The sequence below is a fragment of the Arabidopsis lyrata genome (assembly GCF_000004255.2).
Source record: "Arabidopsis lyrata subsp. lyrata unplaced genomic scaffold ARALYscaffold_3, whole genome shotgun sequence".
Taxonomy (NCBI): Eukaryota; Viridiplantae; Streptophyta; class Magnoliopsida; order Brassicales; family Brassicaceae; genus Arabidopsis; species Arabidopsis lyrata.
The window spans coordinates 10,943,997-10,969,700 of NW_003302553.1; the positions used below are offsets into that span (position 1 = coordinate 10,943,997).

General features: G+C 33.8%; 4 protein-coding genes and 1 long non-coding RNA gene across 7 annotated transcripts; 2 read left to right on the forward strand and 3 right to left on the reverse strand.

Moving 5' to 3' along the window:
* Positions 1 to 41: 41 nt before the first annotated feature.
* LOC9321645 (probable L-gulonolactone oxidase 6) lies at positions 42 to 2,494 on the reverse strand. Its single transcript, XM_021031222.1, is given in 6 exon segments — positions 42 to 829; positions 832 to 854; positions 941 to 1,042; positions 1,132 to 1,387; positions 1,545 to 2,197; positions 2,400 to 2,494. Coding segments are annotated over 6 exon segments (1,722 nt in total). The 5' UTR covers positions 2,422 to 2,494; the 3' UTR covers positions 42 to 163.
* Positions 2,495 to 8,921: 6,427 nt separating this feature from the next.
* LOC9319513 (nucleolin 2) lies at positions 8,922 to 10,776 on the forward strand. Of its 2 annotated transcripts, none has more exons than XM_021032953.1 (7): positions 8,922 to 9,053; positions 9,166 to 9,266; positions 9,359 to 9,508; positions 9,616 to 9,747; positions 9,898 to 10,008; positions 10,113 to 10,285; positions 10,384 to 10,776. In XM_021032953.1, the coding sequence occupies exons 1-7, from the start codon at positions 9,033 to 9,035 to the stop codon at positions 10,602 to 10,604; spliced, it is 909 nt and encodes a 302-aa protein (XP_020888612.1). In that variant the 5' UTR covers positions 8,922 to 9,032; the 3' UTR covers positions 10,605 to 10,776. The 2 variants fall into 2 exon arrangements, with proteins under 2 accessions (XP_020888612.1, XP_002883446.1); XM_002883400.2 differs by having other exon boundaries at positions 8,923 to 9,053; positions 9,616 to 9,798.
* A 2,003-nt stretch (positions 10,777 to 12,779) lies between these two features.
* LOC9319515 (cathepsin L) lies at positions 12,780 to 14,935 on the reverse strand. Its single transcript, XM_021032954.1, has 4 exons — positions 14,778 to 14,935; positions 14,268 to 14,344; positions 13,486 to 14,190; positions 12,780 to 13,300 (listed from the first exon to the last, which is right to left on the reverse strand). The coding sequence occupies exon 3, from the start codon at positions 14,183 to 14,185 to the stop codon at positions 13,487 to 13,489; it is 699 nt and encodes a 232-aa protein (XP_020888613.1). The 5' UTR covers positions 14,186 to 14,190; positions 14,268 to 14,344; positions 14,778 to 14,935; the 3' UTR covers positions 12,780 to 13,300; position 13,486.
* Positions 14,936 to 19,175: 4,240 nt separating this feature from the next.
* LOC9321647 (mediator of RNA polymerase II transcription subunit 7b) lies at positions 19,176 to 20,257 on the reverse strand (the record flags this gene model as incomplete). The annotated part of the gene is made up of 5 exons (XM_002885535.2): positions 19,176 to 19,349; positions 19,481 to 19,554; positions 19,640 to 19,806; positions 20,061 to 20,130; positions 20,207 to 20,257. Coding segments are annotated over 5 exons (420 nt in total), but the record flags the coding sequence as incomplete, so codon positions are not given.
* A 1-nt stretch (position 20,258) lies between these two features.
* On the forward strand, positions 20,259 to 24,837 carry LOC9321648. Of its 2 annotated transcripts, XR_002333584.1 has the most exons (8): positions 20,259 to 22,095; positions 22,254 to 22,327; positions 22,526 to 22,978; positions 23,069 to 23,169; positions 23,261 to 23,388; positions 23,459 to 23,524; positions 23,909 to 24,006; positions 24,173 to 24,837. It is a non-coding gene; the product is annotated as an uncharacterized LOC9321648 (long non-coding RNA). The 2 variants fall into 2 exon arrangements; XR_002333585.1 differs by lacking the exons at positions 23,909 to 24,006; positions 24,173 to 24,837 and having other exon boundaries at positions 22,526 to 22,797; positions 23,459 to 23,636.
* Positions 24,838 to 25,704: the final 867 nt, after the last annotated feature.

The following is a 25,704-nucleotide window of genomic DNA, read 5'->3' on the forward strand; positions in this document are numbered from 1 at the left end:
GTATTCCAATTAACTGTTGGGAAAGATCACGACAATCACAGTATTGCAAACAAGTAACTGAGGCCATCGTCATATAAATAAACTAACGAAAAGAGCGTCTATACATAAGTTCTTATAAGTTCTAAGTAAAAAATAGATAAGACACTGAAACAGAGATAAACATTCATACGTGGGTACAAACGCGCGCTGCCTTGTAGATCTTCCCAGCTCGACAGAAGTAACCTCTGCTAGGGGAACAGTGCACATCTTTCGAACAGATGCACAACCCCTCCAGTGCACAGCCTTCCGTATCTACGGTAAGGTCGCCTCCCAAACCCAATACTGCGTCTGTCCATTTGCTCGAAAATAGGTGTAGTGGGTCGAACATCTGCTTCATCTTCAAGAATAAAGCTGCATCCTTGTACTTCTCAGTGGCGTTGATAAAGGCAACATTTCTGTTCTTACCCCAATGTGGCAGGCCCCCATACTTGAACAAACCTATCTGCTCGATATCCTCGAAAAAATCTTCATACATACGAGGCATCAACGGGTCTCTGCTTCTGTAATATGTAAACTCGAACTCCATACCCTCGAATTCGATGCCCAAGTATGCAAATGATGGTTGTACATACCGGATCAACACACCATTGTAGAAATTGAGTCCACATAAAGCCTTCGGTTCGATCTTGACTAGAGTCTTGATGTCGCTGATAAACTCCTTAACGCTCTCTATAGGGATGGTGAACGTGGTCTGATGAAAGAATTGACCGTGTATGCGGGAGTCCCAGGGACAAGCCGTGGCCAACCCATCTTCTTTGCTATCCAGACAACCTCCTGATGACATCAGATCGCTGGATAGCCAGAATACTTCATACCTACAATTCAAAATATGAAACATAACTTAATAATCTGATTTCACATGTGTTATTGGTTTTGCAATACACAGTAAAAAAGAACATACCATCATTCGACAAACCGTATAACAGAGTATATAAAAGAGCTGGAACATCACGCGCCAATGTGCAAATCTCCTCTGAATTCCTTTCAAATTCTAGCTCTTCTTCTATTTGTTTGTTAAGATAAAATTAAGTTATTATAATGATGTAGATGTTTATATTTTTGTAATGAAATCTTTAGTAGAAATGAATGTACCTTTTGATCTTTGGAATGCCAGGATTTTTGAGTCTTTGGCTTCGAACAATACAGAATCATATGAGCCACTGCCGGAGATGTTCATTGAAACCCGTTCATCCATACGGTAAACGACTTCTCCTTGGCTGGGGTACCACATTATGTCAGGAAACTCGTACCTATCTCCGTGCTTCTCAACCATCTCTACAAGATCGCTATCCTTAATGTTCATATAGGTGATTGATCTTTTGAACATTAACTCCAACTGAACCGTCACCTGAAAAGGAATGATACAAAGGTTATTTCATTTTTCCACACAAGATTTAAAGAAGCTTATTATGTATCTTAGCCAAAAAAACAGTTTAATGGAGATAAGCAAACAAGTCAATTACATAATTTATCTTTGATATAAACAGAAAATATAAGATTTTTACCTGAGATATGACACCAAATACGCCCAGAGAAACTCTAGCAGCGTCCAACTCACTGAAGTTGCTGCGGTTGAGTGTTCTAATCATGGAGTATCCTTGATCAGGAGGAGCAGAGGTTACCATTCGCATCTCGATGACGTAGTCGTGAAAAGCAGTGCCCCCACGCTCCCCATCCCAAGAACTACCGTGGGCTCCGGTAGACATCATCCCACCTACTGTTAGCCCCCACCAGTGTGGTGCCATTCTCAACGCCAGTCCAACTTTTGCAGCATCACCTATGAGTTGGCGAAGTGACACGCCACTCTGAACCGTGATCGTCATCGCATCTCTATCAACACTCAACGTCTTGTTGAGAAGCTCGGCGCTGATAAGTCTACCATCCTTTCCATCGACACAGGCCAACTTGGTTGTGCTGTGAGAAAAGCGTGTAACCACGCGCATCTTCTGTCTCGCGCGAGTTCCTTCAGCAACGACTTGTAGGAGATCATTCTCCGTGGTCGGGTATGCCACGACAGATGCTCTACAGATGGCTCGATCGGAGAATGCGCCGTACGAGTTGAGAACCGTGCAGTTTCTTCCTCTGAAACCACAGCTAACAGGGTTTTCCGGTGGGCTTGAGTAAGACACAGAGAACAAGAGGTGAAGAGATAGTACTCCTGAGCCATAGAAAAAAACAACTGAATTAACAAAAAGAAGAGTAAAGTTGAGATGGCAATTTTGCATCATGAAACTGAGCAAATCAATTGGAACATCTAATTCCAGTTCTACTCACAGTAATCACTATTGATCCCTAGAAATATTTGGTCCCAATAACAACAGCAGAGCATAAACAACAGAAGAGAAAGTTCCAGGAGTTACCTATTGCCACCAGAAGCATCATTTTGAGTTTTCAGTCTGTAGCTCTTACAGTGGCTAAAAATCTGCAAGGAAGATGAATGACAAATGTTAAGAGGATTAGTAATGCAAGGAACATGACTGACAGAGAAATACATACAGAATAAGTCAATATGTTGCTCAAAGTTATTAACTACCTATACTGCAATCACCAAGCAATGTGAGATGAGTTTGAAAAATGACAAATAATAAATTAATAATTATAAGCTCATTTGACTGATTCTAGTACTTAGAGCATCTCCAAGAGACTCTTTATTTTTGAAGTATGGGATACTTCAAATTTGAAGTTTTTTACTTTTGTCTCCAATGATAAACTTCAAAATAAAACTTCAAAATTTTAGCTATTTGCATTATAGTCCTCACTATTAACCATAATTGATTAAAATCATAAAACTTTCATAATTAACTATACAAGCAAGATTAATTAATAAAACATTACATTAAAATATAAAAATTACATAACTATAAAATAAAAAGAAAACAAAATTAGACACTATCTTTGATAGTAATACCCGTGAGTTTATTCGATTTGAACAAGCAAGAATCATACAAAAAAGAAATCAAGCACAAGAACAAGAACAACAACCTTCGGTTACACCAAATTACTATGGACAATACTTTGGAGATCTTGGAGGTTCAGGATCAAATCTACCAGGTTATTAATATGATTGTACTTTTTGTGTAATATTTATGTGTTTATGTAATTTTACTTATTTGTGTTATTTTGTTTTGTATGAAATATGTTTAATGTAATATTGTTATTGTGTAATATTTATTTTTAATGATATGTAATATTTCTTCTATACTAATAGTTTTATTTTTATTTAAAGTATTCATTAATCTTAATACAAAAATTAAACTTATAAATACAAACATATAAATGAAATACTAAAATTCTATATGTGAATTAAACTGATAAACAATAAAATTAATTGAATTGTTTATGAAAGTATATAATTGTAGGGACTAATAGTCTAATCGGGAATTTTTTTTTTTTTTTTGCGCGATAATTTGTGTTTTGAATTTGACGAGGAGAAATGTTTATGATCCCTTCCGCAACATCTTTTGGTCTTCTTACAGAATTTACTTCTTGTCTGGGAAACACGATTGGTGGCTTAACTTTGATCACAGTAGTGTCTTCTTCTCTGAATTTGGTTGTATTGGATACATTTTTGGGTATTCTTTTTGGGCTTATTGTGGATTCATATCATACATCACTTTTTTCCCTGCTGAAAAATGTGATCCTTGATGTAGGAAAGTGGTTGCATTTGACAAGTTTGTATCAATCTTTTATTACGGTGATTTCGTTTGTGTAGAAAGGTTTCTTGGCTTTTTTTATCCATTATTCTCTACAGATCCAAATTACAAACTAAGCAAAATCAGTAACAGATTCCTAAAATTAGGGTTTCCTAATTGATGGAATGAACGAACGATTCAATCCGAAATTTAAGATATCATTCTAATGATTCTGTGTAACAATTAAAAGGGAAAAAATAGGGTTTACATCGACAAGAACCTTTTGGGAATGAAGAATCGAATTGGTAACCACAAGAGGAAGAAGATCGAAGAAGCTTTTGATTTTGCTTTGGAGAAAGACGGCGCCAGAAGATTTATTCTGGTTTGGGACATAATCCTTTCGTGTACATGATAGTTACGAAACAGTTTGGCCTTAATTCTAGTTTAGGCCTGCGTTTAAGCCAATATAGTCTCTTTTTCACATCTCTAAACCCATATAATCCTAATTAATCTCCTTATTCCCCAAGAGGGTTCCTGAAGCATAAACAAATTTCTAGAGCCGTTGAGGGATTTGCTGTGGGATAATTAAAAAGAAGGAGAAACCGTTGTAGTATACCAAATAACTCGGTGGCAACAGTCTATAAAATTCAGAAAACATGTTATTTAATATGCACTACATAATTCGATAGGAATTCTACAAAAGTAAGCAAAATAACGAGTTTCTTATAGCGGGATTGATATCCAACTTTTTACACTCATTCAACTCTATTACATATTAGTTGTCCAAGCTCTCTATGATTATTTCTTGCTAACGTGTTATTACAAATATAAACAGATTATTAAGAAGAATATTTTTTGAGTGTATTGTGAAGCTAGTATCATCACAATTTTAAAATGAATAATTTAGGAGGAATTGATTTAAGTCTTGGCGTCGAGGATTGTGTGTGTATGTGAAAGAGAGAGGGAGAGAATTGCTTGGCCGCCAAAAGAAGCCATTACTTGCAAACTAGCTAGCTTCACTACTCACCCTAAGCAAAGCATATATACTTTTTTAAAAAATTCATCAACATAATAACAAAACCTTTTTTGCAAGGATCACCTAGACAAAGAGTATTAGAAATGACATATTGTTTGTAATAATTATTTACTAGCTGCTCAATATATGTTTATGTATACATCGTGATCCAAATAGGTATATTTCAATGACTCAAGTTTTGTTCTATAACCGGATAAAATTCATACCGAAACTTAGACAACCGAATACCAATATTTTATAAAATACTAGATCCGGACCCGCACGTACGTGCGGGGTTTATATTTTACGATATGTGTTTTATAAAATATGTTTTTCATAAATAGTATTTAACAAATTATTTTCTATTTTTGTAGTGTATTAGATAATTATATATAATTCATATAATTATAAATTTGTAGTGTATTATAAGATTATTTTGTGTTTTTAATAAATTTTGGTACACAAATTGGTTTATTGTTTGATAGAATATAAATTTTGAATAGAAAAGTAAGTATAATTGTTTTATAGAATTAGTATATTGGTTTGGGTGATCGATAAATAATTTGGACACTTGCAGAATATTGGTGTATAATAGTATAAATGTATAATCTAGTATTTGTGATGGTAAATGCTTAAATCAATTTTTTTACATATTATTTTATGACATATATTATGTACTTATGTTTGGTTTGTGAATATTATAATAGGATACAGTATATTTAGTGAGATTCGGAAAACCAAAAACTGTTTTAGTTTACAAAAGGGAATTTGTACATTTTGAGAAGTATAATGTGTAGTAGAGAAAATAAAAGTTCAATTTTGTAAGAAACTTACAATTTAATAATTGTATAATTAACATTATGTTGAATTAACATTATAGTTTAGTTAATCTTATTATTAATTTATGAAAGCCTCGAAGACTGTTATGTTAATTATCAGGCCCAACTTCTTCTTACAATTAACATTCGAATGGGCTGTATGACAAATTCATAGAGGCCCAGTCTTAACAGATTTTGAAGCCATTTAGTAATTTGTGTTTGCTGTTTTTGGTATTTATCGAAATATAAATATTAATGTTATTTTTGGACAGATATTTGTTGTTTGGAAATGTACGTGTCTTATTTCCAAAAATAATAAAATAAATTCACCGAACAAAATGGATATTGAAGAACAAACACCTCTCGATTTCCAGAATCACTTGCGCGATTCTCATAGAAAAATCATTACTGCGTCTCCTATTATACTTATACTTGATCAATTCGTGAATCCTATGAAGAGGTAAGCTTCATATTGAATCAGATCTATACTTTTTCATTTTTTGTATATGTCGATTAAATTTGCAATCTTTGAAATTTTCAGTTTTAATAGTACAAATTCGCCATAGATTTTCAAGAAGGCGGATCTTATATGTGTAATTATTCTCAATTGAATATAAAAATTAGGCTTTTTCTTAATTTTTATATGAATAGAATTTGATTTACAGTAGTTTAAAAAAATTATATAGAGTAGGAAGTTGAACAGTTAATCTTGAAATTACAGAGCAATATGTAGTTTGAAATATACGTAATTTAGTATATTTTGCATTAACTGTGATTTGAGAAGTGTTTTTTGTATGTTTAGTATATCATTTGCGAGTAAAATAAGCCGATGCCAAAAGCAATGTTTTTTTGTCATTGTAGCTATTCTGAAATATATATATGTTAAAGGTTAGTTAGATCTCATTTTCAAAGTTTTGTTTTATAGCTTTGCAGATTTAGTTTATGTTAGAATGAAAACTTTGTTGTATATTTATTCAGATGAAGGAGGTTTTTGGAGTAACATGAGATTTTGGATGAGCAGCAGAGATTTTGTCATCGTAGCTATTTAGAAATATATATTTAAAAGGTTAGTGAGATCTCAATTTTAACAGTTAAGAATGGAATTTCAATGTCATGAGCTTGTGTTTCCTCTTGTATGTCATCTTATATTATCAAATTTCATATAATGGAATTTCAATATAACTCAACAATTAAGATATTAAATAAATGGTGCTGATGATAGAAAGTTCTAATTGTACAGGTTCAACATAATTTTCAAGTTCAATTCTTTTGAAAGAGACAATTCTGATTTCGTTTTGCAGTTGTACCAAAATCCCGAAGCAACAATAAGATTAGTGAGTTGTTGAACATTCAACTTTTGTTTAGTCCATAATACTATTTAGCTATTGTTACTCTTTCTGAATTAGTAGCAGTCTTTTTAAAAACATTGTTTTGTCTTTGTATATTTTTTTATTTAACTAATTTTTCCTATTTGATTGTTCAATGTATACAGGATAAGGATCAATTCGCAGTTTATTTATGATGGATGAGTCAGATTTGTTGTTACCTTTGTAGCAATTCAGAAATATGGAAGCTTTGGTAAAGGTTAGTGAGATGATAAGTCTAAGATCTCTCTTTACTCTATAGAATATTTTGAATCTGTTATATATTTCTTAATAAATAGTATATTTATATAACATAGTTTTTGTTGTCATTATATGTTGAAATCTTTATAATTTATTAGAGATTAGCAATACTTTAACTTCTTCTATTGTTTGTTCTGATTTAAACGTAATACTGCTTTTATATATGAATTAGTTAACTTCTGTTCAAGTAATCTTAATATCCGAAAAAATGGATTCTACAAATTCATCCTTGAATTAGTAGAATCGAAATAGTTAACTTCATATTGCTTAATATGGTGTTTAAGTAACAGATAACTTTTGGAAAACAAAGTTAATCTCTTATAGGTAATAGATGTCTGCAAGTTTTTGAAAAAAAAAGAACTTGTTCATAACAGAATAAGTATGGTACAGATAAGCTCTTCAATGGAAGACTGATATCACTAACTCCATTACTTGCCACCTGACCATTTCCATACTCGCTTGTACCTGTTCACAGAGTAAAATAGAATAGTTTTTAATTGTGTAACAGGTCATTACTATGATCAGTTGTTATTGGTTGTTACCTCTTAAACCAAATGTCTCTTGCAATGTTTAGCCTTATAGGTTCTGAAAGACTTTCTTGAACACCACATTCAACGTTTCCTTCTGCGGCTTTCCTTCTTTGGTGAATGCTTGCTCATCTGCCATTTTTTAGAGGATTCGTGAAGTGGTAATGGTAAAGCTTTAAAAGGTGAGTTCTTTAGAAGAAAGCTACCTATATTTATAGTAATCGTATGGAGTCTTTAATTTTATTAGGGTTTAGAGAATTTCGACCCTTTAAGATAATTTCGAATTAGAATCTTTAAAGTATATGCTTGATTTTGGGCGATTTTTTGCATAACATTTATGATTTTATTGTTTTGCATATAATTTATGATTTTTTTAATATAGTCTCGAACTGAATATGGATTTGAAAAGATTGTGTGATTTTAAATAAAAACTAATAAAGGAAATCTATAAGGTTAGAATTCTATATCTTTCAATATCATTGATTTTTCCGTGACCTGTTTTTTAAAAATTCGCATTCAAAGTTTTAGTTGATATGAAAAGATTTTTGCGAGAATTGCATCTAATTATTTGTCAAAATTAATTGCTAACATATTCTCGATTAAGGAATAAGTAAGGAATATGCTTGATTTGTTATTATATCAAATATAAATCAATTAGTTTTCCTTTAATAAGTGTAATATATGAGATTGGTTTGTTAAGGAAATATAAGAGTAGTGATATTCTAATCCGAATAAATAGATTTGCTGGTTATGGTAATGTATTATTAATGTTTATTTTCTTTTTAATTACTTGCAGATCCCATAAACGCATATGCTTCTGTCTGGGCCTAAAAATCTCGTAAGCCCAATAAGAAGATTTATCATTCGAATCGGGTCTGCGTTTTTTTAAGAAACAGGATCCGAATAGATGATCCAAGATCCGCGTCCCAGTTATAGTCAATTGTCAATTTTACCCCTCTTCGAAATTTTTTATTTTGTCGTTTAAATCTTAAATTGTAATGGCATTCTCTTGTAATTTTTTACACTTTCTAAGGTTAGTTTTTAGGAAATGCTTCCCAACTAATAGTATAGATATAAAGTGGTTCATATAGGTGGAAACTGAATCTTCCCCCGTATAGGAAAAATCCCTCAACGGCTCAAGAAATATGTTTATGCTACCCTCTTGGGAAATAAAGATTAGGAATATATGGGCTTAACGCAGGCCTGAACTAGATTCAAGGCCCAACAGTTTGTTCGTAACTTATATTATATACACGAAAGGATTGTCGCAAACCAGAAAAAAAAAAAAAAACAAAAAAAAACTTGTTCAAAGCTAAATCCCTAGATCTGAAAAATATCTCTGGAACCCTAGCAGTCGCTCTTGTCTACTTATTACCATGGACGAATCCGCCATCAAAGTAATCTTCTTCTCCTTATGGATTTTCTTCTTACTCACTCTTTGCTTAACCTCTGTTTCTCAATATTATGAAGTTAGTAGAATTTCTGATTAGATCTTCTGTTGTACCTTAGGGTCTGAATTTGCTGGAATTGAACGATAGTGGTGACGATAGTGGTGACGATAGTGGTGACGATAGTGGTGACGATAGTGGTGCAGACTCTCAAACTCCCCGGTAAATTTATTTACATATATATATACTGTGGGAAATTCTTGTTGTTGATCATAATATTATCTATACCTGCAATCAAAATCAAATTGTTGCAGTATCTCCAGCACGACGGTTTCCGTTGAGGGATATGACACTTGGCTTCGAAAGTATCCTCTCAAACTCGTGTTGGAAAAACATTTCGCTTCATGCGGAGAGATCACAAATATTTATGTACCCACAGACTTTGAAAGGGGTATCCTCAAGAGGTTTAATTTGTGGCTTCTTCCCTCCCAGCTCTCTCATGTTAAATTCTGCTAATTAACTAACTCAAATTAGAAGAACTTTGTTTTTGTATCGTTGGTTTTATGTACAGTGTTGCCTTCATGAGGATCGAGGGAGAAGGTGCCGAAGAAAAGGCATTGCAACTTAGTGGAACTGACATCGGAGGATGGACTGCTATCGTTAAGCCTGCACCCTGGCAGAAAGTATTCATGGATGATCCTAGGTATGCTGGTCCTAGGTGTGCTGCTGCTCCCGCCGATACCAAAACACACATGTACATTTTGATTATATTATCTCCTGCAATCAATATTTTTATTTTTTTAGCTTGTCATGTTAATAACATTTATCTCCTGAAATCAAATTTTTTATTTAGGATCCGCATTACCGGATATGACACTTCGCTTCCTAAGATTGATATGCAGATCGCGCTGTATAAACATTTCTCCTCATGTGGATCCATCTGGAAAGTTATAGTTCTCAAAAGGTTTGTGGCTTCTTTCTTCATCCAATTTGTGAAATTTATTTTTCCCAACTCTCAAAAGTTGATGAATTATAATAAGTAAAGACTGTCTCTGTTGAATTTTGCAGCGGTGCAGCTTTTATTTATCTTGAAGGAGAAAGATGTGTAGACAAGGCGCTGGAACTAAGTGGACGGAACATGGGAGGATCGACTCTTGTAGTTGAACCTGTTGTGCCGCGACCCGATATCCTAAAAAAAAGAAGGCCGCTCGCCTGCACTACTACTGGCTATACTCTCCCAAGTACATAAATTTGCTCTTGCTTCCTCATTCTTTATTCCTGGTAACAAATTAAATCCTCTCAGGCTCTCATTAGTTTCCTTGTTTATACTTTATATTAGGTACTTTACTTGAGGTGGCTAAGAAGAAGAAGAAGATGGAGACAGAGAAGGAGAAGGAGAAGGAGAAGGAGAAGGAGAAGGAGAAGGGGAAGGAGAAGGAGAAGGAGAAGGAGAAGGAGAAGGAGAAGGAGAAGGAGAAGAAGATGATGGAGATGGTGAAGAACAAGAAGATGCACAAGTTGAAGATGAAGACTAAGATGAATATGTACATGGAAAAGTAGAAGGCCCGACAAACTTCTTTGGTGTCTATAACTGTGATAAAATGCTACCTCTTTCTTATTTATCATCACCCATGCATGTATGATATGTCTTTCTCTGGATGTTTAAAAAATAGTACGCGCAGTAATCGTTATATGCTTTCACTGTTACAATGCAACATTTATTTTCTTTTTAGATCTTACGTTTTTCCTTGAGATCACATACTCGTGAACATCTCTTCGACAAAAAAACATCTCTTCGCAAAAGGTCTTTCCTTGAAATTCACAATTATTTTTTTACTCAAGGATACAAGAATATGTGTATTAGAGGATTCTAACACCGTTATTACACAACTAAGTTTAAAGAGTTGATTTGGTAACTTTGGATGAAACAAAAGCAAAGAATGGTGAAGGGAGAGGAATTAGCAATTGTACAGAGCGGGACGCATCAGTTCTGCAAATTTCATTGTCTTCCCATAATACTTATGAGCTTTAGCTGCCAATTTTTTTTGTGTTGAATTCTAGTTATAAGTCATAAAGGAATCGCATTTCATATCAATCTTCACAACGGGAGAAGAATAATCCAATTCATAAGTTATAACGCAACATTTAATATTTTGCTACTAGTCTTTGCTTAGTCTGTCATATTTTAATAACCATATATAAGAAGAAGCCGAACAATTAGAATTCGTCTTGCATAAAAAGTTATACTATAGGGGATGTGTCTTTAGTCAAGTGGTTAAGTCCACTTGACTCCGCCTTCCCCACCGAAGTTCGACTCCACTAAGTCGCGTTACCCCGCGTAGTAGGGATTGACTATGAATCGGGCCTTGTCGATCCAAAGATGTCAAAAAAAAAGTTATACTATAAGATTTGACCAAAAAGATAATATTTGACTTAAATCTTATAGTATATTGATTGATGGCGGAGGCACACTATAGGTAGTGGGGTCAGCTGACCCCAACTACTTTATAAAATTCTATCATACGTCTTACCATTAGATCTAATGAACCCAATTAAAATTATCTCTTGACCCCATTGATTCAATCAAAAAACTAATTTACATACATGAAAAGTGCAATATTTTTCGAAATTGAACTCACGTTCAAACGAAACCCAAAACAATAATACAACTTTTAATGATTTATATGAATTAATAGAGAAATAACAATAAAAAAATTTTGCCGCTTGAAAAAAAACTCCAAATTATGGCATCTTTAAATCAAGGTAATGCTTTTTTTGCTTTTTTTTTTTGTTTTTAAAAATGTCTTATACTTTTGTAATATGATTCGTTTGTTTAGAAAAGGTATGAATGAATGTAGAATGCAATTATAGATTTTTTTTTACAGTTTATAAATAATTTTTTTAATATTTATTTTGACCCAGTTAAAAACTCCGCCACTAGATGAATGTTAGGTCAAATATTCGTCTTGTATATTGATTGTATTAATTGGAAACAATATTTGACTCATTGGTTTGATAAGGCCAAAAAGAAGTGTCGACGGAGACGTTATTTATGAATGTCAGGTACGAACGAAGTTATTAAGTTGAATTTTAATGATCCATTGATCCGATGGTTAAATGTTTCACGTAAGCTTTTTTTGTATCAGAGAAAATTGTGCTGAAGATGAAGTTACTCTCAAAGCCATTCAAGATGCTAGGAGCTGGCAACTAGCACATTTGGACTTAGTTCCACCTGGACGACCATCTCCGCAGGTTATTGCAGAGACCCGCGGTTATGTCTTACCTACTGCTGACTCGATCCAAATTGAAACTGATGCTGCTTGGAATGAGGGTAGCCACCAATGTGGAATGGGCTGGATTGGCAGGAACCTTTATGGCACCTCTGTTTTTATAGGCTCTGCCTCATCTTCACATGTTATCTCCGCTCTTACGGGTGAAGCGTTAGCGGTAAGAGCATCCCTCAAGGAGGCTTGGTCCCGTAAAATATTGGCAGGTCACATCAAGTCGGACTCGCAAGTCCTAATGGTACTTCTTTAATATAATGTAGTTGTAGACGAAATCGTGGGTCTTCTACATGATATTCGATCCCTTGCCTCCTCTTTGCTCGATAGTATTTGTATCTGTTATATTTTACTGCATTATATATGTTCCTTGTTTTGGTTTTGCTTTCTAGTCCTTAAGATTGAATTGTGCTTTTTTATCTCACCAATAACAGGAAGGTGAAGAACTCTGTGCTGATCATGAGGACCAGTTCTTGCAACGGGCTTATCAGCTTCATCTCATGTTTCATTACAGAAAATGAAGAGGGATGTATTGTGTTTCCACCAAATGTGCATTACATAGGGAATCTACAAAGTAGAATACCTGGACTGGACTCTTCTGCTCCACATGATGTGTTATCAGAAACCCTTGTTACTTATGTATTGAGTTCTACAAATTTGGAGGCTCCAAACAAGAATCAATTGGCTAGTTTCAGGGGAAAACTTTTTGTCAATGTAATTCAACCGGAAATGAAAGAGTCATCATTTTTAATGCAAACCAAAGCTTGTCAGAATTAAGAGTGATAAGATTCAATACACCGACAAACTTTGAAGCAGCTTACATTTGCAGAATATGATTTTGATCTTAAAAACAACTCAAACCTAAGAAATGTCAGAGCCTTATCGATCTCCTAATAGACTTACTTACTACTGGTTACACAGAGTTTTAAAACCTATGAAAGATCAGAAGACCTGATCCAAGCATTAAAGAGTTACCTGCAACATATAAAAGATTTGTCAGTAATCTGGTCAACATGATTATGCAAATTAATTGAACTATGCATTTCCCATAAACAAAGATGCAATTGAGTTTTGAATATCATGAACAACCGAATTATCTGATAAAACTTTTAAGACAGTTGAGGACTGGAGTTGAAAATAGGGATTTATCAAATAATTACCTCAAGTTTTTGGTTCTTTATCAATTTCCATCACAAAGAAATCCGAGATCAAGTTTTCTTTTCTAGCTATCCTTATAAACCCGCCATCTCCATGCTTCCGTCCGTATGAATCCTGCGCCTCCCAAAACTCTATGCCATTTGCATCAACTCCAAACCCGGTAAGCAACAATAGATGTCCTGCATCCTCAGGTGCTAATGGATCTGGAAGATAGATTGATTTTCCTTCAATAGCATCATAATCGTCATTAACCAGAACAAGGCGTGCTGCTATTGGTGAAATTCTGATATTTTCCTCAAGCATATCATCATAATCTTTATCAGCATAATCCTCAGACTTGTGCAAAGTGACCTTTGCAGCTTTGTACGTTCGGACAGTTGCAGCTTCAGTACTTTCCTCTGCAAATCCATAATTCAATGGATTCTCACTCTCTAAGACTGTTCCTTCCTTGAGAATGTTTATCAACGCATCAAAATTCGTAAGACGACGATTCTCTAATTTACCCCTAGGCATCATATCAATAATTTCTTGAATCGACAATTCCTCACGAGCCCCTAAAAGTCTTTCCTTCCTAAACAAAGCGTCTAAATGTCTTGCTGGAGCAATTGCCCAGCATGCATCCCATTCTTGATCCAAGATCTTTCGGAGAAGTTTTTGACGCTGCTTTTGTCTATGAGACCAATAGGATCTGTCTTTTGCCATGAAACCTGAATCAAGCAAGCAGCTATTACTAGTCTCACGAATTAAACAAGAAAACCAACACTAAGGAGTTTATAGAACTCACCTGTTACCAGAATCTCGTTCCGTTAAATCTAAGAGCAAGGATAATCAACACAGGAAGTTCCTGGAGGGATGCTGGTTCTGCACTTTTCACAACCAATAACACATGAATTAAACAACCAAACCAAATGAGATAGAAGAACTCTTGTTCCCTTGAATCTACCAGACATAACAAACCCATATACATATCGATAACAGATAAAAACTGAAGCATACAAATCTGAACCAGAGATGTTTTGCAATGAATCCTACATTTCAACAATTCCTAGAAATTAATCATTTCAACGATCTCTCATATATTCAGCTTAAAACTAGCTTGAAACTAAACAGAGACATATTTATCTTGAAAGTAAAAACCAATCGAAGAAGAAGAGACTGATAGGTAAATGCAAATCAAGAGTCTAACAGATTCAAACCACCAAACCCACATTCATTTTTAGATTAACAGCTAGAAATTGAAGCACACAAGAACATCAACCCAAAACAGAGACACCAGAGAGATGAAAGAACTCACCTTTGCCGTCAATTGAAAAATGAAGGAGAGGTTGCCCTAGATCTAACTGAGACATTATATATGTGTGAAAAAATAGTAAAAAAATAAGCTTTCTAACGGAACCAGAAATCGCTTCCATCCTCTCGAAGAAGAAAGTCCCGTCGGAGGGAAGAGAGTGAAAAAACTAAACCAAAAGAGGAAATACTTTTCAAAAAAACAACTATTCGGGAGACTCCTTCGTTTAAATATCCACCATTTTAAATTATTTCCTTTTATTTTAAATTAATAAAATAAGATGGATCTCGGTAGCTGAATAATAAATTACGGAAAATAGTCTTCGACGACTTCTGTATTACGGCATGGTTTAATTAACATTAACAACGACTGGTGCGTTACTTTCTTGGGCAAGGTGTATGTATTTATTATTCTTTTCTTTTCTTTTTTGTTCAAAAGGTGTTTGTATTTATTTCAATTCATACTTTTGAAAAACAAATTATTGATATTAATCATGACAATTAAATCTTTTGATACTCCTAAAGTTTAGGACCTAAACTATGATTTCCCTGATTACGCCGCTGTCAATTCTTTATATTATTTGATATTCTGCTTACAGATTTAAGTCAACAAATTTTCCGAAAATAGTCTTGGGCAAGATTTAATTAATACTCCTAAACAGTATTTAGATGTTTAGGATTAACCGTTTGATAAATATTTAAAATACTGTTTCTCAAATTCTACTTGTGATATGTTTTTTTTTTCTCTCCAACTTTGGTTAAGCTTAATTTCTTGAATCTATAGATGAGATTAGTGTGGATCCCATTCAAAAATATCTATATATATATATATATATATATATATATATATATATATATATAAGTTTTTCTTATATATTCTTATTAGCCAATTTAAAACATTAAAAAGGTAGTGAGACGGTTTTTATAAGCCAATTTGAAACATTAAAAATGACAAAAGGGTTTATATAAGGAAACAAGAATATTATAGTCTTGTGCTGAGGAAGATCGAACCACAAACATTAAAATCCGCCGATGAGAGAGAATTAATGATAAATTATTTTGCAATATCGTCTTGTTTAACTTATGGCAAGATTTAAATAATACTAACAATACATTCCTTTCTTGGACAGGTATATATATTAATGATAAATTCTTAATTTTGAATATTCTTACTTCTTTACTAGGTTCTACACCCACGCTATGTAATACTTTTAGTAAAAAATTTTGTAAATAATAATATTTATTAAAATTTTGAAATATATGTTTTTATATGGCTACTTATTGTTAATAGTTTAAATTCTTTGAATTTTAAAATTACCATGGAAAATAGTTCAATTTAAATACACAAAAAAAAAAAAACTCTTTTACAATTTTTAGGTCTTTACAACATTTATTAAAAAAACATATTTTTGTTTAATAGCTCTTTCTTTAGCTTTAGATAATTTGGATGACTGGATCTTTTCATGTACGACGTTTTGGCTGAATCTCATAAAATAAATTGTTGTAAGGGGACATAGTTCGATGACTTTCTCATTTTGGTATGCGCAAATTCACTATTTTTTTTGTCTATCTTCACTGCATTAGTTAGTATAACTCTTTTAAAATAAGATTCTATAAAAAAAAATATATACTTTCTTTTTACAACTCATATTTTTCTCTCATTCTTTTCAATATGAGTATGAATTTCCGTCTTCACAATTTTTTTTAGAGCTATCACTCTTTCTATCTTTTTGCAAGAACTCATTGTCTTTGTGTCATTCTTTATTCCCATTAGCACATCTACCATTCACAAGTATTCTTAATCTAAGAAATTATTTTATATATATTCTAATAACTAAATTTTACATTATTCTTATTTCCATATGTTGTTTTCAACATTTTACATTTCTCTTCTTTACATATCTATCATTGTTTTCCTTTTCATAAATATCTTAATATAGAAAATATTAGAATTTAAAAATATTAATTAATGTGACTTTTAAAAATATTAAATAGCGAGATGTCTAACCGCGATTGGTCGTTTTAAATCCCAAATATTGTTTTTCTTTCCTTTTTCACAAATATTTATTTTATCTAATAAATAAAATGTAAAGATATTAAATTAATTAGAATGCTATTTTGATTAACTAAAAATTTTATATTTAGAATATTTTCCATATTTTAAATATTTTTGTTTATAATATAATAAACTCTTAGAAAAATAAAACTTTACATTTGATTATTTTATATTATATATTTTTGTACAAAATTTATATTAAGAAATTTTTTTATATTTCTATATATTTATCTTATTTTCATATGTTACTTTTATCCATTTTTACAAAAATCTTAATATAGAAAATTATTAGAATCTAAAAATGTTGATTAGCGAGATGGCACACCACGATTGGTCGTTTAAATTCCTACGTGGACGGTCTCGTAAGCTTATGGCTTCGAATTAAAATATGTTAACAAATGAGAAGGCAAATCGCGATTGGTGGTTTAAAATCCCACGTGGATGGCATCAGAAGCTTATAGCCTCGACCTTTATATAGTATAGATAAATCAATTTAATAATCTTTAAGAAATCAAAACTTTACATTTTGATTATTTATATTATGTTTTTATATAACACAAGATTATGATTTAAAATATTTCCATATTTTCAAATATTTCTCTTTTTTTTGACAAAATTTATATTCAGAATTGTTTCATATTTTTAGATATTTCGTTTATAAATTTAATAATCTATTCAAAATTTATATTCAGAAAGCTATTGTGATTAACTAAAAATTTATATTTAGAATAGTTTCCATATTTTAAATATTTTCGTTTATAATATACTAAACTTTTAGAAAAAATAATACTTTACATTTGATTATTTTATATTATATATTTTTGAACAAAATTTATATTAAGAAAATTTTCTATATTTCTATATATTTATCTTATTTTCATATGTTACTTTTATCCATTTTTACAAAAATCTTAATACAGAAAATTATTAGAATCTAAAAAAATGTTAATTAGCGAGATGGCACCCCACGATTGGTCGTTTAAAATCCTATGCGGACGGTCTCAGAAGCTTATGGCTTCGAATCAAAATTTGTTAACTACTGAGATGGCAAATCGCGATTGGTGGTTTAAAATCCCACGTGGACGGCATGAGAAGCTTATAGCTTCGACCTTTATATAGTAAAGATAAATAAATTTAATAATCTTTAAGAAATCAAAACTTTACATTTTGATTATTTATATTATGTTTTTTATTTAAAACAAGATTATAATTTAAAATATTTCCATATTTTCAAATATTTCTCTTTTTTTGGACAAAATTTATATTCAGAATTGTTTCATATTTTTAGATATTTCTTTTATAAATTTAATAATCTTTAAAAAATTAAAACTTTAAATTTTGATTATTTATATCTGTTTTTAAATAACACAAGATTATAATTAGAAATATTTCCATATTTTGAAATATCTCTTTTATTGTTTTTTTTTTCCTTTTTACGAAAACTTTTAAATAGAAAATTATCAGAATCAAAATATGTTAATCAGTGAGGTGTCTAATCGCGAGTGGTTGTTTAAAATCCTATGTGGACAGTCTCAGGAGCTTATAGCCTCGACTTTTATATAGTATAGATTTAACCCTTAAAAAAAATGAACTAATAACTACTGATTTATTGCTGGATTTGTTTTGGAATTGATTTTGATCAGCCAATTTAAAGACCATTAAAAGGTTAAATAAGGGAGCGAGAAATCTTTAGTCTTCTAATTCCAAAGCAATTGAAAAAGCAATTGGGGAAACGCTATTGAGAATCGAACCCGGAAATCCTCGGTACCGCGGAGTGATAACCACTAGACCATAAATTATTCTGTAGGAAATTGTTTTATTTTAATATATATTTAAAGCTAGAGCTACACCCCCATTAACCACCAATTATTATTATTGACCAATGAAAGAAAAGTCATATACACTTAGGAGATGTGCATGACTTAGGATATACACTTAGGAGATGTGCATGACTTAGGATATTTGACACACATGACAACCTCTAAATCTTTCTACTAGCTCGAGGAAAGAGTTGCCAGAATTTTGAGAGTATTCTCATGTAATACTTCTTAGTGTAGCTTTGTGTTACACGCTCATGAACAAAATTAAGTGCATACTTTTGATCGTCTGTTTAATTCCAAGTTTGAGGCTTACTAAATCTATGTTTTACTCCTCACCATCTAAACTAAACTCGAGAAACTTTTGCCGTTACTTCAATTAGTATCAAGAGAAGTAACCACACTGCTTACTTGTTGAATCGCGAGATTGCACACGTCTCTCTCTCTCTCTCTCTCTCTCTCTCTCTCTCTCTCTCTCTCTCTCTCTCTCTCTCTCTCTCTCTCTCTCTCTCTCTCACACACACACACACAGGATCTTACAGTGTATTGGTTGATTGCCAAATTAAACACAATCAAAATGAGTTTCGAGGGCAAAGGTTATTATTAGCGCTAATTTACACAAAATGGGTTAAAAAAAGCATCACTTTATTATCCATCCAAAGCGACGAAAGCATCCTTTAGAAGTCGTTGTGCTTCTTCTCTTCTCCTGCACACAACCAAAACATCAAACGGACCCATCATAAGAACTACTAAAAAGCTTCTGAAGAATTTTTAAACATATGATAGATTGATATTGGCACACCACTAAGACAGAACTTAAAAAAAGCATATACAAACCTCTTAATGTCTTCCACGGCTTGTTTCCTCTGTTGAATTTGAAGTTCCATAATGTGAATAAGCGTTGCTCTCGCCTGGACATAAGATAAGATCAAAACAATGAAACAAAAACCAATGAAACCAATGTTGTAAATAAAACAAAGATGGGATCTTCTTTACTTGGTGAGGCCTCAAGGAATTGAGAAGGTGATGCAAATTCTTGAAGATTGAAGAAATTTCACCAATCCTCTTTGCATATTGAGAAGGTCTATCAACAAGAACATCAGCAAGCTCCAGTATATGTAACTGTAGTTCTCTATTCAACGACCTGAGTTCCTTCTTGTAATCTACACACAATATATTTGAAACTTTCTTCAACAAAACGAAGAGGCAACTTTCAAAGATCATGGTAAGATAAGGTTGATTCCAATGAAGTGAAAAACCATACTCTAGAAAGAGGCACTTTTAAAGAACATAACTTGCAAATGAACTCATGTAATAAGTTTGATTCCGATTAAGGGACTGAACAAAACCATACACAAGAAAGCCAATAGCAATTTCATTTTGAGTTTGATATCACAGAGTTAGGAAAATGACATACCAACATTAGAATCTTTGGGATAAAGTTGAGGCACTCCTTGTTCTTCTAAGCTCGGAAGAACATCCTCCGTCTACTAACCAAAAGAATTGTTAAAACCCATGAAGATGAAGATTTTAAAGAGGGGAAAATGTGAAGGAATCTCTCACAGTATAGTTGCCTCCGAAACAAACGTAGGTGCCTTCAATGGAATCACCAAAATTGTTAATCGAAGAATGGTGAAGGATACGTTGTTCTCGCCGTTACGATCTGTATCGTTGGTGGCGGATGACTCTGGTGCAACGCCGGAGATTTTTGATCAGTTAAACAATTTGATTACGCAGATCACGTGTTCGTCTTCCTCTGACTGAGTCAACTCGCGATTCGTCGGGACGAGTCATATAGAGCACTTGTTTTCTCAAACTTTTCGTAATCAGCAGGAAATCGGTTTCTCATCTGGAACCTAGCCGTAGTGGAAACATGTTAGGGATTCAGGGAAACCGATGGTGCAAAGAAAGGAGATTCCAATTTCTATGGAGTTTATCCGTATGGTTGGATTGCGAGTGTGAAAGTGTGGAGCGATATTTTTGACTTGAAAGAGCTTCACAGAGACTGAGAAATTGGATTTGGTTTCTGCTAGTTTAACGAGTGTTGTTTTGGAATGGTACCATTGGGAGATAAATAGGTTGCCATTTTAGAATTGGCTTCATTTTAAAGATAGATTGCTTTTCAGATTTGGTAATGTGAGAGTTACAGGTCCAAGTCGGAGCTTATTTTGCATTAAACAGAAGGGTGCACTTGCTGAGTATGTGCAAAGATTTGAAAAATCATCTGCTCAACGGTTTAGATGATCGTAAGCTTCAAGGGATTTTTCTGTGTGGGTTAACTCAAGAAATGCAGGAAAAGGTGCATGGGATGAAGCCTCAGAACTTACCACAGATGATTGGTAATTGACTCAATTCCGGAACCAGCATCGTGGCAGAGCAAGGATTCATTTTTGGTGATAGAACTAAGCCACCAGCAGGAATTGCTTCCAGCAGGGAGATGGCTTTAATCAAAGAGAGTTCTGGAAGCTATGAGATATTGCTTATAAACTCTCCGGATTAAGCAGAGAAACAATGTCTTGTTGGATTGGTTGTATCATCAATCAACAAGTGTCACTGATAAAAGGAAACCAAGAAAGTATTCAAGGCTTGGAAATATTAGCAAAGATAGCAAACCCGTTAGTTTTTGTTCTCATGCTAAGTTGGATTAGTGAGGAAGAGGAGAAGATTTCGGAGCCTCAGACTGCAGAAGCAAGCTCACATGGCAAGGGTGTTGTGTAACATGAGGATGATGCATGCTTCATGAGACATGAAAAGAGGGACTTATACATGGTATATTAAGCCCATGTTCTTGTGGGAAAGAGAATCGAGAGAAAGGAATGCCATTTCACAAGAGGAGTCAACATTTCACCATATTTTATACGTTTTCCTTAACCAGAAGGAGCTGCAGGTCACTCAATTTCACATGACATTGGACAAGGGCACTCTTGTTTTGCTGGTTCAACGAGTGTTTCATAAACTGACAACCTCATTATATGACTCTTTTGAGGTTTTGAAACCTAGAAGACCTGTGGTTTACCATCTGCGTTCACTTCAAGATGTCAATATTCAACTCATCAACCTATCTTTCACATCTCTCAGTTACACCATTTGCTGGATTCTGTTTGGGCGAAGAAGTTTGTGAGTTGGTTGAATGTTGTTTGCGTGTTAACGGAACTTATGCGACACAGAGTGGCAGTGAATGTCGCAAAGTTACAGCTAGCTCTACAAGGGAGAGACTTGATGTTGTTAAAAGTCAATACTCAATTGAAAAGGGTTCAACACATTATGCAGCTGACAGCTGCTACACCAAGCCTAGAAATGGCGTATACAATGGGTACAAAACTAGAAAGTGACGTCATATTGTTTCAGATCACAAAACTTTTCTACCATTGCATATTCGCAAGGACTGGCAGAATTAGAAATTTGGGCATTTGATTCCTTAAAGTATCGAGATCGTGGATCAGCGCACAATGGTATGATGGCAACATACTGTATCTCTTCCTTCCTGCATTGTGAAGATAAAGATTTGAGCTTTCTTTTTTCCGAATCATCATCCCTCTTGTGTTGTATAACTGATGTTTCTTCATCTTCATGGTTTTATGATTACTAATATCCTCTACTGTTTTTTCAGATGCTTGGCACAATCATGGCCATGGGAAGGCTTAACGGACCACTCATTACGGTTTATGGTGGAACCTTAACAAGGTATTCTCAACCTTTCAAGTTTCCTGATTGAAGTTCCCTAAACCCTTGTGACAACTAGCTGGATAGCATATTAACCTTTGTTACTGTATCTTAAGATATTTCGATTATGGTATAATTCGAAAAGTTATGGTGACTTTGGTGTTAAATTGCTTCAGTACTTGGCTGAATTTCATTTTCTGTCCTATTTTTGGATTCCAGTGTTATGGAGAATTTGTGGAACCTTTTCCGGCTATGACAACTAGCTTTTCCGGCTTTGGTGTTAAACCTATCTAGTGCTTTGTCTATATAGAAAAGTCAGGCTTTTCCTGTGCCAACTAGGTAATTGGTAGCTAGCCTCCACAGAGGCATTAAACTTCAAAGAGTACTGTGCAGTAAATACCAAAGTACAGCTCAAAGACGATCGACATTCACGTCATCCTATAGAGCTCTAGAATGCAAGTCTTCAACCACTCAACGTAAGGGTGATGTAGGTGTGCATACTTATCCCCAAGCTGATATGATAGCGATGAGAACCCAAAAGTAGTACTGTGTAGTTAATGCAAATGTATAGCAGAATGTGTTGCCCAAGAAACAAGTGAAACTTCAAATCTCGAGTTAGTAGTTGTTGACAAGTCACAAGTTACAGAAAAGTCCAATTTCCAAGTTCCTAAAGTAAGAGTCGTAGCTTTCGTTTAGAGCAGGTTTTTTCGTTCCTCATTTGAATAGTGTAACAATATGATGGGAGTTTTTTGCACCTTACAGGCAGTGGAAAATGTTCGTGCAGGGTCTATCAGAAGAGAAATGGCTCTGGAAGAGTTCTGCGCATAAGCAAGCCTCTGAAAATATCACAGCTTAATCGGCTGGTATGATCCTTGCTTATGTTCTGTTTTGCTAGCTTCTTTATTTTTTACATAACAAAAGAACCTTTCTAATTGTGTCTGGAAAGTTGAACAGGTTGCAATAATACAAACATGAGAGAGATAGAGTGTGCAGCAATGCCAGCATAGGACAAAGAAAGGCCTAGAAGGGGACACAATAATTTCCTGGATGAAGAAATTGCATCTCTCATGCATGAGCACAAGGTAGTGTTTGGAGTTTCCATTGTTAGAAGAGACTCAATGCAGAGATATTTCCTTACCTATATCGCTGCAGCTTTTTGAAGGACATGTATAGGAACCACCTTGAAGTGCTGCAGACGAAGATCAAGTTGTTAAGAGTGTAAGAAACGTCAGCTACGAAAAGAGGTTTCATGCTTAGGCGAAGATATACTTGTGACTATAATCATACTCCACCATTTACTACAATTTCTGAGTCAATGGACGATATTCCTGAGAAGATATATATATATATATATATATATATATATATATATATATATATATATATATATAATACTGAATTCATCTTCTGATTCTTTTATTTTGGATTTGTTACAATCGATTTGTGTTTTGATTCAGATAGACAATACCTGCAACTGCTAGCACTAACTATTTTAGGAATCACGTATTATACACCAAACCGGCGCATTAAACCAAAATGATAAACGGTGTCGTTTCATATAATACCAAAAAAAAGCTTATATTCAGTTTATATGATTAACAGAGCAGGCATCATGGCAATGGGAAGGCTTAACAGAGCAGGCATCATGGTTTATGGTGGAACCAGCAAGGTACTCTCAAGTATCAACCTATCAAGAGCAGGTAAGATAGCTTATTCACCTTGCTTTGATTTTATTGCAGCCTGGCCATTTTTAAGACAAAACATATGACATAGTATATGCTTTCCAGGTATCTTTGCCTTGTTATAACAATATATACTCATTGTTTCGATTTGTAATGTTTACTATGTTACTGTGACTTTAATCAGGATACTTAGTACCATTTTGAGTCAGCGGATGAGAGTCCTGAGAAGACAGTAGAACAAAAAGACTTTGTTGGGCTAAAGCAGAGAGCAACTGGATCTCTGTTGTTGAGGAATTAAGAACTGTGCTTGATACCAATAGGATGCTAATGGAAAAGCAGAAACGTCAATTGGGTACTGAGAAAAGATGTGAGAAAGAGTTGAGGGAAGCAAGCAGATGGAGAGGCATGGGCATACACGAATGATTGCACAACATGCAGACCTGGAAGAGAAGCATATTCAATTGCTTGTACGGCATAGACGATGTTGAAAAAGCAGCAGCCAGAGTAGGAGTCAAAGGACCAGAGTTAAGATTCATAAACACTTGCAACAGAAACTTCAGCTTAGAAGGTGCAAGCAAAGAGAGAAGGACTGAGAACAAGAGTCTCCAGTCACAACTAAGAGACACAGCTGAAGATGTTCAAGCAGCAGGAGAGTTGCTTGTTCGACTTAAAGAAGCTGAAGAATGATTGAAAATTGCAGAGCTACATATGACGTTACATTTCTGTTATACAAGTGTGAGATATCAAAGTCATCATCATTTGATCCAAAATCTTGTAATCAATTTATCAATTTAAACAATTTGTAAACAAGGGATTTTCTACAAGTGAGTACTCTTTTGCTTCACTTCATTCAACAGTAAACAAGAAATCATGATTCCAAGAGAGAAAAGTTAAGAAAAGCTTCACTACACAAACTTCTTTCAGTAGAAAGATATTACACTATGATCTTTATGTTAAAACCTAGCTTTGATTCTTATTTTCCAATTGACTTTGCTCAGATGTCTCATGCTAACTGCACCACCACAAACAAACTTAAAATGCAGGACTGTAGTGGAAATGCAGGAACGTGAACTTTACTCCGACAAAAGATGTGTAGGAGAGTTGGAGGAAGCAAGACAGGGGCAGATCTGGAAGAGAAGCATATACAATTGCTTGCAAGGCATGGAAAGATTTGAGAAGGAATTGACAATCCAGAGCAAGATTGAAAGGAGCTGAGTCCAGATTCATAAACACACTTGCATAAGAAATTTCAGCTTTGAAAGTGCAAAAAGAGGAGGCACAATAGTTCAGGGATGAGAACAAGAGTCTCCAGTCTTAACTAAGAGATACAGTTTCAAGCCGCAGGAGAGTTGCTTGTTCAACTTAAAGAATCTGAAGAAGGATTTAAAATTCCAGAGGTACATATGACGTTACATTTCTTAACTTTTAAACTAACTGCAATGTACAATATTCTAATTTTTTTCTTGTCATGACCACAACAGCTATTGCTTGTTCAAAGCCTTGCCAGATGTTCCTGAAAATGTATATCACCACCAGTTTAGGCTAGAAAAACACTGCATTGCAATCTTCATGGTTATATGCATATAATCCTAAAGAACACCTAAAATATTCATCTCTTGGAAAGACAAAGTCTCAGTGAAAATGGCTAGTCTGATAGTTGCATCAAAATACATAGATATCATAACCATTCAAGCCACAACACATTCATTGACAGTG